At 37.0% G+C, this 12,870-nt stretch overlaps 1 protein-coding gene across 2 annotated transcripts in view; it reads right to left on the bottom strand.

Moving 5' to 3' along the window:
- Window positions 1-12,483, bottom strand: part of LOC110459795 — an 18,509-nt gene extending 6,026 nt beyond the window's left edge. The window contains exons 1-4 of one of the 2 annotated variants that reach the window (XM_021512244.1): window positions 12,372-12,483; window positions 4,849-4,938; window positions 4,240-4,493; window positions 3,012-3,183 (exon numbers count right to left, since the gene is read on the bottom strand). In XM_021512244.1, coding sequence (XP_021367919.1) covers window positions 3,012-3,183; window positions 4,240-4,493; window positions 4,849-4,924 — 502 coding nt within the window. In that variant the 5' untranslated portion in view covers window positions 4,925-4,938; window positions 12,372-12,483. Of the gene's footprint in view, window positions 1-3,011; window positions 3,184-4,239; window positions 4,494-4,848; window positions 4,939-5,108; window positions 5,174-12,371 lie in introns of those variants that run through there. The other variant, XM_021512243.1, reaches the window with a different exon arrangement.
- Between the last annotated feature and the right edge of the window lie 387 nt (window positions 12,484-12,870).

The following is a 12,870-nucleotide window of genomic DNA, read 5'->3' as shown; positions in this document are numbered from 1 at the left end:
CCAACGACCTCAGACAATATATCTATAATATACAATTGTAACTATAGCATCACACCACCAACGACCTCAGACAATATATCTATACTATACATCTGTAACTATAGTAACACACCACCAACGACCTCAGACAATATATCTATAATATACATCTGTAACTATAGTAACACACCACCAACGACCTCAGACAATATATCTATAATATACATCTGTAACTATAGTAACACACCACCAACGACCTCAGACAATATATCTATAATATACATCTGTAACTATAGTAACACACCACCAACGACCTCAGACAATATATCTATAATATACATCTGTAACTATAGTAACACACCACCAACGACCTCAGACAATATATCTATAATATACATCTGTAACTATAGTAACACACCACCAACGACCTCAGACAATATATCTATAATATACATCTGTAACTATAGTAACACACCACCAACGACCTCAGACAATATATCTATAATATACATCTGTAACTATAGTAACACACCACCAACGACCTCAGACAATATATCTATAATATACATCTGTAACTATAGTAACACACCACCAACGACCTCAGACAATATATCTATAATATACATCTGTAACTATAGTAACACACCACCAACGACCTCAGACAATATATCTATAATATACATCTGTAACTATAGTAACACACCACCAACGACCTCAGACAATATATCTATAATATACATCTGTAACTATAGTAACACACCACCAACGACCTCAGACAATATATCTATAATATACATCTGTAACTATAGTAACACACCACCAACGACCTCAGACAATATATCTATAATATACATCTGTAACTATAGTAACACACCACCAACGACCTCAGACAATATATCTATAATATACATCTGTAACTATAGTAACACACCACCAACGACCTCAGACAATATATCTATAATATACATCTGTAACTATAGTAACACACCACCAACGACCTCAGACAATATATCTATAATATACATCTGTAACTATAGTAACACACCACCAACGACCTCAGACAATATATCTATAATATACATCTGTAACTATAGTAACACACCACCAACGACCTCAGACAATATATCTATAATATACATCTGTAACTATAGTAACACACCACCAACGACCTCAGACAATATATCTATAATATACATCTGTAACTATAGTAACACACCACCAACGACCTCAGACAATATATCTATAATATACATCTGTAACTATAGTAACACACCACCAACGACCTCAGACAATATATCTATAATATACATCTGTAACTATAGTAACACACCACCAACGACCTCAGACAATATATCTATAATATACATCTGTAACTATAGTAACACACCACCAACGACCTCAGACAATATATCTATAATATACATCTGTAACTATAGTAACACACCACCAACGACCTCAGACAATATATCTATAATATACATCTGTAACTATAGTAACACACCACCAACGACCTCAGACAATATATCTATAATATACATCTGTAACTATAGTAACACACCACCAACGACCTCAGACAATATATCTATAATATACATCTGTAACTATAGTAACACACCACCAACGACCTCAGACAATATATCTATAATATACATCTGTAACTATAGTAACACACTACCAACGACCTCAGACAATATATCTATACTATACATCTGTAACTATAGTAACACACCACCAACGACCTCAGACAATATATCTATATTATACATCTGTAATTATAGTAACACACCACCAACGACCTCAGACAATATATCTATACTATACATCTGTAACTATAGTAACACACCACCAACGACCTCGGATACTATATCTATACTATACATCTGTAACTATAGTAACACACCACCAACGACCTCAGACAATATATCTATATTATACATCTGTAATTATAGTAACACACCACCAACGACCTCAGACAATATATCTATACTATACATCTGTAACTATAATAACACACCACCAACGACCTCGGATACTATATCTATACTATACATCTGTAACTATAGTAACACACCACCAACGACCTCGGATACTATATCTATACTATACATCTGTAACTATAGTAACACACCACCAACGACCTCAGACAATATATCTATATTATACATCTGTAATTATAGTAACACACCACCAACGACCTCAGACAATATATCTATACTATACATCTGTAACTATAATAACACACCACCAACGACCTCGGATACTATATCTATACTATACATCTGTAACTATAGTAACACACCACCAACGACCTCGGATACTATATCTATACTATACATCTGTAACTATAGTAGCACACCACCAACGACCTCAGACAATATATCTATATTATACATCTGTAATTATAGTAACACAACACCAACAACCTCGGATACTATATCTATACTATACATCTGTAACTATAGTAGCACACCACCAACGACCTCAGACAATATATCTATATTATACATCTGTAATTATAGTAACACAACACCAACAACCTCGGATACTATATCTATACTATACATCTGTAACTATAGTAGCACACCACCAACGACCTCAGACAATATATCTATATTATACATCTGTAATTATAGTAACACAACACCAACAACCTCGGATACTATATCTATACTATACATCTGTAACTATAGTAGCACACCACCAACGACCTCAGACAATATATCTATATTATACATCTGTAATTATAGTAACACAACACCAACAACCTCGGATACTATATCTATACTATACATCTGTAACTATAGTAACACACCACCAACGACCTCAGACAAAATATCTATGATATACATCTGTAACTATAGTAACACAACACCAACGACCTCAGACAAATTATTTATAAGTTACATATGCTACTATAATAACACACCATCAACGACTCCATACAAAATCATTGTTACAAAAGCTACTTTACTACCATCGACCTTACACCATGTCTTACTATATCAATGGTATATACCTTTTGCCACACTTACCATCTACGAGTTCCTCTTTGTCTACGTCACTGTCCTTACACTTTGAGGAGACGGTAATATTGAAGCCGTAGCCGGAAGTGCCAGTGTAACTTGCTTTCTCAATCACGGATACTTCTAGGAACTGGGAGTTTGTACACCACTCTTCCGGAATCGTCTTACCGCATCCCATTTCCTGTTACATACATTATATATACTTTATTACTTCCGATGTAAACAAAGTAAGCTTTGGGAAATAATTTGACGTTCTACAACGCTCATGTACGGATATACCCAGGAAAGGTTAGGTATTGCAAATGTTTACGTGACATGACTGAAAAGACATTAAGAATGTTATAATTTTAACTGTGAATCAATGTGAAATATTAGTAACGTAATACTATTTACGGTTAGTTATTTTCCTTGTCAATTTGTATGTATTCATGCAAAAACAATCGACGGTTTTCTTACAGGAGTTAATCGTTTTGAAATTATTTCCAACCATGTTGCAACTACACTGTACTATGACCGGAAGCGCAGCTGAAAAGCTTCTTGCTTTGGTAGGAAGCTGTCAGAGAGTCGGGTTGTTAATTGGTAAGCAAACTGCATGTCAGAAATAAATACCTAACAACTTGGAAATCCTTTTCGTTGGAAATACATCATAGAATGAAGGTTTGGTTTAGTTTGGTTTGGTTTAATTTTGTTTAACATCCTATTAACAGCTACGGTCATTTAAGGACGTGCCTCTATTTGTGTTGTGTATGCGTACTTGCGTGTGTGTATGCATGATACAGGTCATGTTGCTTGCCTCCATGTGATAGCGCGGACATTGATGCCGACTGTATAGTGCTATCTCACTGAAATGCCACGCCGAAGGCACCAAGCACAGCATTCCACCCGGTCACATTATACGGACAACGGGTGAACAAGTTGTTACAATTCGCCTCTGTGCCTTAACATGAAACGTTCGATTACAATGTTGTTTATGTATTTGTCACCAGTAATCGACCAAATCCACTTCTGCTAATGGATCCCGTCTATTTCCTTGTCTTAGCAGAACTAATATATATAATTACAAATTATTGTTGGGACGTCTTACTCTGCCAAAAATAGTACAGGTGATGGTGCGGAGGAACCAGGGGCACGTAACTCGACTGACTGACCGCCACTGTAGTTCGAGATGGGACACCTTATTTTGGAGATATAGTAAGCAGTGCAGTAATTATCATTTAGTTTGAACAATGGTACTTACCGCTCTTGTGTCTTCCTTCTCGAAACGCTTGCCAGAAATGTGAACTTTAGCATAACAGAACTCCATGCGACTATCGACCACATCGACACAAAGATGGCGAAATTTGCAATCAGACGGTGCATCACCTACGGCCGATATTAACAGGCTGTAGAAGCCTTTAGGCGCCTTCCCACTGGACGACAGATGTGCCTCCTGGGCAAATCCGAGCTCCACTTCCCCACACTGAGTTGAGGCAGCTCCAGAGTCCATTGGAGCTGGAACATCAACATTCATCAAATGTTACTCAAATCACCAATAAGGAATGTTTGAAAACAAAAACAATGTGTTTATTAAGCTGGCAGAGCGTTTTGTGTCGTAACGGCTCAATAAGTAGTGAGTGTCTATAACCCGTCAGCTGTGTAGAACACTACTACCATCTACTAGTGGTGCACTACTACACCTGTCACTCACTACTCTATTAAACCACATGATAATTGGTTACAGCTGTATATGGACCTAAACTAAGTGTTCAGAGAAATTTTACATGTTTTAGGGGTTCAGGAATCAGGAATCACCCCCCCCCCCCCACCCCCCCGTCTTAACAGAAAATGAACAAAAATGGTTCCTTACCTTCTATAACAGATTTCTCACACCTGACTACAGACAGGAGGACACTGGCCAGGCACACGAACAGTGCGGTGTTCATATTGACGGTATGGACTGAAACAAAAACACACAAATTAGTCCCGTGTAACAGGATTAAAAAAAATGCAATTAAAAGGAAACTGTTTTTCAATTTTGAAATAAATGAATAAAATTCAGATTAAAACTCTAGTCAGGTGTATCGAAATTAGATAACCCTCAAAGGAGACAAAGTAAACGCTACGCACGTCTGTTTTGGAATAACCCGAGTAATGTCGTTATCATACGGATATAGAATAACGCGTGTCTTGTGTAAAGGCCGTGCATGAGTCGGGGAATGCTTTTCTTTCACTTTAACTTTAAGGTAACCCTGAAGTGACTCCAACAACCTTGAATTTACACGAACTTTGATTGATGTGAAAGTATGCATTGTGCACCTTGTTAGTACGCACGCACGCACGCTCTGACATTTGACTCGGAATATTTATGTACGTAAGTCTTACTATTATTAGACCTAGTGGTTTAGTCATGTAAGGGTTTACTCGACCATTGTTTTAGGTACGGATACTATTAAATGCTGCCAACAACATCAGCACTGGACTGCTGCGAGCTGACATATGATGAAAACGACTAGCGAAGTCTTTCCTGTATCATTTAACTAACTTTTACGACATTTTCTTTGTTTTCGTTGAAAACTGATCAGATTCTTTATAAAATTCAAGCGTAGGTATCATACATTAAATTCAAGACCATAAATAGTAGGAGGAATGAACGCCCAACATACAGAACATCTATATAGTATACACGTGTCTTTGAAGAGCGAATTCTACAAGGTGTGATGAGAAAGTCTTGTGTGTGATTACGAGATCATAACTTATACAGACAAGCATAGATTACCATAACTAACGGGCGTGGTAGTACACTCATAGTTTTAATTTAATCTTTGCATATGCTTTAAGCGTCATTTTGTGTATTGTTGTTGATATATAACACTTAAACACGTAACTCTAATTTTAATCTTTGTGTGACAGGCGAGAAGAGATGTTTACGATCTGAGGCGCTACCCCCTTAAGCATTATGTTTATTGGAACAGAGAGAACAGCCTGCTATAGAATTCATTTATTTCGGGATTAATATTATTTTAGTTACTATAGCTTACCGAAGTACCGAGAGAAGTGTCAAACAGGGTCTGTTAAGGTATCCACAAATACGGCATTTGTCCTTGTTTGAAAGGCACCCGACAAAGACGTCACAGGTCAGGTGACCCTCAACGGTCACGTACCTTTCGTCTAACGAATCTTTCTTAAAAAATGGCCACCGTCATTAATCTAACTCTATATGACACCTGTTAGTATGTATGAGTATAGGAACAACAGCTAATGTCAGAGCTGGGGGTGACAGGCAGTGTGGTAGGCTAGTGTGAGATGGTGTGGAGGTTACAGTACATATCTTGTGTACAGTAACATTAACACTATACATACAGGTACATAATGTGCCAGCGGCAATGCACGAAACCTGAGGCATAGAGCGCAGCTAGCCTTAATTCGGAGTGGATTCACTTAAGAGCGGGTCCAGAGCAGGGCCTTGGTAGGGGGACAAGGGGTGCAACAAGCAGTGATCCTGTTCTGTTTTTTCTCACTTTAAAAAAAAATGGTGGATTCGCCTACGTGCCAGCGTAAAGGCAGCAACGCGCCTGTTAGTTCGGTTTAATAATCCTATTTTCTTAAAAAAGGTAAAGGTAATTCGTTTAACACATATTCCCCCGATTCATTGTTCGACGGTTTCCGTAACTCTACGGAAATGACTAAGCCAATCAGAACGAGCAATGGGTGGAAGCTGTATTTGACCTAAGCGACACCAAAGTATGTGAGACATCACTGTCGCCAATACTGAAAATGATAGATGCCCCATGGAATATAACTTTTGACACCTCAAAGATATGGCAGCGAGCCTCTTTATTTATCCTCAAACAAACAAAAAATCAATAAGCCACACACAGCTGATTTCGGAATCACTTAAGGCAGAAGCCAGTTTTCATGTGCTGCTAGGTTGTTGGTATGTGGGATGATTACATAAGCACACGCATGCATGTTTCTTCAACTGTGTTTACACTTTCAAAATAGGGGCGGCCTAATGTAGTGCGTCGCACGAGCATGGTTTGTAGGAAAACAATACATGCACGCCAATGCTATATGTCCAAATGGACATAGATGATAACCAATGAAAAAGTGTCGTTATATAGCCGACATGATGGAATTAACAATAAAAAGCGTTTACGCTAGACCCCGTTTTGTATACATGTTTTTCATAGTAAGGTTTCTATTCATTTTTAGACGAATGCAACATTCGTCTAAAAATGAATAGAAACCTTACTATGAAAAATACTAGATGTGATGATCTATTGAAGCTACCAGGCTTTATATTTATTTTCATCTTGTACACAACAAAACGTTGAATGGCACAAACCTTTTCTAATTAGCATGTGTAATGTTTGGCATCGTTCGACTGCATTAATACCTCGTTAGCACAGGAATAAAGCTGGTGTGGAGACGAACTAGCACAATGTACCATAGCTGTGGAGGACTCGAGTCGAACGCACCCTGACCGTATCAGGACGTTTTACGGTCATGGAGAACATTCTTGTATTAATTTGAATATTTCTGTGTTACTAATTATTCCATCTACATATTAATTGTATAAAATCTACGAACAGAGACCGGTTGTAATGTGCTTCGAAATTACGTGGCACCAGATACGAATATTCCATTAAACGATGTTTGTATTGTTGACATGTAAATGTACAATAGATACATAAGGTAGGCAGAACCCCAGAGTTGTTTTTCACTGACATGTCCTATTATCAAATATATCAGTTAACGAGTGAAGCGTTCCTTATTTATCTGTATTGTAAGTAAAACACAAAATTCGTATAGCCCCATTAATTCATCGTCGACTGGCGATCGGTCCGAAGGTCCGTTAGATTTTAACACAGAAAGTGCATGACGCTGATCGACGCTGCGAAAGCATTTCCGCACGTCTATATAATAAAGACAACACTTCCTAAAGTATATATAATAAAGACATCAATTCCGAAAGTCTATATAATAAAGACACCACTTCCGAAAGTCTTTATAATGTAGACACCACTTCCGAAAGTCTATATAATGAAGACACCTCTTCCGAAAGTCTATATAATATAGACACCACTTCCGAAAGTCTATTTAATGTAGACACCACTTCCAAAAGTCTATATAATATAGACACCACCAGGACATTATACCTCTGTGTTTAACAGGTTTGTGTTGATGGCAACCAATGTTAAGCTCACCACCGTTGACAGTATCCATATGACATTGTCTGTTGTAAGGACTTAAACCTTAAAAAGTTAAACACGTTATTTTTGTTTATTTGAGAAATGGTCACTTTGAGACTTATTTTTAATAACCTCAGTATACAGCAGTAAACAAACGTCACTAACAAAAACAGGACCTAGTAAGTACTACCAGTTTTGTTTGTTTGTTTGTTTGGGGGTTAATGTCTTCCCAACGTGTAAGGTCACATGTCTTGGGGGACACTACCGAAATGAACGTGTTGCATAAGGGGAGCAGATCAATTTTGGTTTCTTTAATGTACTCTAAGCAGAAGACAAGGAATAAAGTCCCCTATTCATCAGGGGCCCCACATTACTGAAGGTTTATACTTCCCGTACCTGCCACACGTATATTTTACTACCAGAGACGTGTACCTTATACTCTTCCACGACCACTGTAATCGTAGGTTTACACACTCGTGGTCATTGGATAGACCCGCTAATTGTAAACTCCTCGACGCGATTTCATTGGTCAATCTTCTAGTTATAACGGCACATGACAATGCCTTGCACCGTCATCTTCAATTGTGACGTCATTCACGGTAATTGGTTTCCCGAACGCTATCGGTTTTCCAGACATGATATGAATGTTATGAGAGAAAAAGCCACTCCAACCCTCCTCCCCTCCTCCCCCTCCACCATATTCGTGAGGCTTGATTATCATGTTTATCCTAACATATCTCGTTAGTTAATTATCCAATCGCAAAAAACACTCGGTAAACATCGTTTCTCGTTGAATTTCAACATTAGCTAACTCGAGTAAGATAAACATGATAACACACCATCACTGGATGGGAAGCCTCAATATATTACTACTACAGACAGTAACTAAACACATGACTATACAAAGTCTATTAAACCTTTATATTGTTATAAATCAATCATGGAATACGTTATTTAAGCATTGAACTGTAGCGCGCATTATGATTTGTTTGCTTGCAAAGCTGTGGCATTCAAATAGATCATAAATACCATACAAAAACAATTCAATACTTATATTTACGTTTTCTCTGCCTGTTATGTTCTTTTTTAACTTATAATTTAAATTCAAAATTCAAAATGCCCGCCTTATCGACAGTCCACACAATTTCGTTCAACAGTTTGAACAGCGTATTGTCGCGTGCTGATTGGCAAACAAAGTAGTACTTTGAAATATTAACAAACACTTCAATTTTATTCCACAGTATCAATACAATTGCGTATGATATGTCTATAGGGTGATTTAAGTTTATCAATAGAACTCTGAGCTGAAAGTTAGATTTGAAATTGTTTCGATTTTCCCCCCCGGAACAAATTTCGCGCATTGACAAATACAGTGAACACCGTAAATCCGACCTTGCCCTCACGAGGGAGTTATTTTTGGAAGTTAACTCGAACTTTTCTCTTTGCTCATTTTGTGAAGAATCCAGGCGTGAATGTATTTGTTGATTGTATGGGAACCTGACAACAGTCGGTAGATTCTATAACATCCTCGTTATTTGACATGTCGTCAGAAACTGAGGAATGGTGGATGCGAGACGCGTGAAACTGATAGCGTTTGAAGTGAGTGATCTTGCGACGGAGCACAGGTTCGTTACAAATGTCTGAAATGTTTATGTGTGCTGTGACTCATATCAGTAGGTCTGTAACATATGTGTCAGTAGGTCTATAGAATATGTGTATTTCAGACATTTGTAACGAACCCCTGTTGATCAGTGCAGTGTAACAGACGATATTTCTGATAAATTGCATGAGCGTTAAAATTGTTTCCATTGCCGGCATTGGTGATTTCAACCGATGTGCATTTTGTACGATATTGCAGACCTTGGTCTTGTTTTCGTTGTAATAAAAGTGTTTTTTATTTTCTTTTTTCTTTTGCACATTAATTTACAATGACATTGTCAAATCTCACAATGCCCAGCGATATTTCAGCAGCCGTCATGTTTATTTATATTGGATATTGTAGTTCCGGTCAGTGTTGAATTAATACGCTAAGAATTGTGTCTCGTGATGCATGGTAATTAAAGTCCCATCAACGACACAGCTTTCAAAGAGGCTATATAGTGACAATGCCATGCAAATGTAAATATAAAAAATTATCTTGGAAAACAGTTGCATATTTTTTAAATGATACACATGTACGTAAACTTGTATATTTACATGGCACTGAAAACATAACAATAATCCTGGGGCCGTGTCCGTGTTCGTGACTTTTATGGACCCGAGTGACCATCGTCTCACGCTAATAAGGTTTGGACAGTGACATCTCCCGGCACCGTTTTCCGCGTGACAGTCTAATGTCTATAATAGGGCCTAACCCCCTACAGTAGCGTCACACTAACTGATTTATGAGCCTGGCATTTTGTGAGGTGTCAACATTCGGAATAGTTGTACTATCAAAAAGAAACACTGTAACGTATTGTGTATGAAATAGTTGTAGTATATACACAGAAATATCAAGGGATTCAACGGAACATATTCCAACTATTTTTAAAAAATAATATGAAGTAAAACGTTTAAAATAGCAATAGATTTACTTAGAAACGTTGTGAGGTAACTAGTCTGAAATAGTTGTATTATTTCTTATTTAAACAGAAACTTTGAGGTAAAACATATGAGATCTTTTTACTATTACGTAGAAACTTTGTTACATATTATTTCAGAAATACATGTAGTTGAATTTAAAGAAAATATTGTGAAGTGTTATGTCTGAAATAGATTACTATTTCACAGAAACTTTGATGAATGTTTTGTCTGAAATAGATGACTACTTCACAGAAACTTTGGTGAGTGTTTATATCTGAAATAGATTACTACTTCACAGAAACTTTGGTGAGTGTTATATCTGAAATAGATGACTACTTCACAGAAACTTTGGTGAGTGTTATGTCTGAAATAGATGACAACTTCACAGAAACTTTGGTGAGTGTTTTGTCTAAAATAGATTACTACTTCACAGAAACTTTGGTGAGTGTTTATATCTGAAATAGATGACTACTTCACAGAAACTTTGGTGAGTGTTATATCTGAAAGAACTGTTCAGTTAACTTAGGGAAATTGTGAGATATTTTGAGTGAAAAAACGGTGTTCGATTTTCAAAGAAACATTTGTTCAGTATCTCGTTTGAAATAGTAGAACTATTTTACAGAAACATCACGAAGCATAGTCAGAAATCGTTTCACTAAACTTTGTGGGACATTTAGTTTTAGTTTCTATAGACAAAGTATATTGTGAGGTTATTTTCTTAATGGTTAAACACACAATGCTTCCTATAAGGACACTATAGCGTTTCCTGTTGGGGAAAGTGAGATATATATTCCTCTCTGCATGTGTTTTTAAATCGTTCTACATCACCTACACACACGTACAATGCACGTTACATACACTTAAACTCGTAGCCACCATCGCCGATATACATGTAAGAAGTGTAACTGAACAGTACACAGTAGAATGTCATGAGCCATTTCCGGTTCCGGTCTAACCGGATTCTGAAACGTATCAAAACGTGTACATAACTTCAAATGTACAGCGTAGATAAAATCATGAACGGATCTTGTTATCCATGGTAAGATTGTCGCTCACGTGAGCGCAGAGTACATTGTAGGGACTTGTTTTCGAATGCTACAATACCGTACTAACTAAAGGTCATTTGGTTGGCGCTTCTCAATACACGTTTAAAATAAATGAATGAAATAATTATAGCGATGGAGATAACAATATCTGTAATTATCTTTAGTTAAACATTTGTTACAAAACAACAACTAAATTTTCAATCCGCATATGTCAAAACGCGATTTGCATATTGATAGGCGGATCACAAAGTTTTATTATCTTATTTGAATAATTCCATTATTTTCTGCAGTTCGTTTTAATTAAACCTGTCTAGTGGTATTATATATATCCCCATTTAAACACATGTTAATTAACAGGAACTGTATTTAAAGTCATTAAAAGAGTCACCTTTAGTGGATTTCAAGGTTATTTCCAAAAACAAGCAAATATAAAGTTCACCGACACATCTGTCTACATAGATCACCATATAGATAAGTAAGTTGATTTTTTCTTTTGTTGCTATGTAAATGTAATGAATGTACAAAAAAAGGCGTGAGAGAGAAAGAAGGAGATAGAAAACAAACGAGATAGAAAGGAGAGACAAACTTACCTGTGGAGACGACAGCTTGTGACTTTGGTACGACCTACACTGATGGGAAAGGAGCTTAACGTACCTGTCTGGTTGCACTTCGTTAACTGAAACAATATGAGGCCCTGCGGAGGGGATGACGTAGACACGGTGTGGGGCCCCCAGGGGATATACGCTGTATCACTACTGTTTAATGTACGTCGTGGTTTGTCCACAGAAACGGTAAGTAGATTAACAAGCGTGTGGCCTACACATGTATTCAGTACATGCGATATATAAACGGTTAGCATATAAGGAGGAAATACAGAATGTCTGTCTGTCTATCTAATTAGCTTGTCAAGAGATTCTCGAAATCCGAAATCCAAGAAAAGTTATTTTCATATCACTTTATTTCTTTCAATTGAATACTACTACTCTTTTTGACATCAATACATACGTGTTGAAAAACAGGGCAAAGGTTAAAAAGACAGTTGAGCTGTGGCTCAATTGGTGAAAGCACCAATATTTCTATGCAAAGGAA

The sequence above is a fragment of the Mizuhopecten yessoensis genome, unplaced genomic scaffold, assembly GCF_002113885.1.
Source record: "Mizuhopecten yessoensis strain PY_sf001 unplaced genomic scaffold, ASM211388v2 scaffold10225, whole genome shotgun sequence".
Lineage (NCBI taxonomy): Eukaryota > Metazoa > Mollusca > Bivalvia > Pectinida > Pectinidae > Mizuhopecten > Mizuhopecten yessoensis.
The sequence above is the reverse complement of the archived record's forward strand: the minus strand, read 5'-3'. Positions and strand labels throughout refer to the sequence as shown.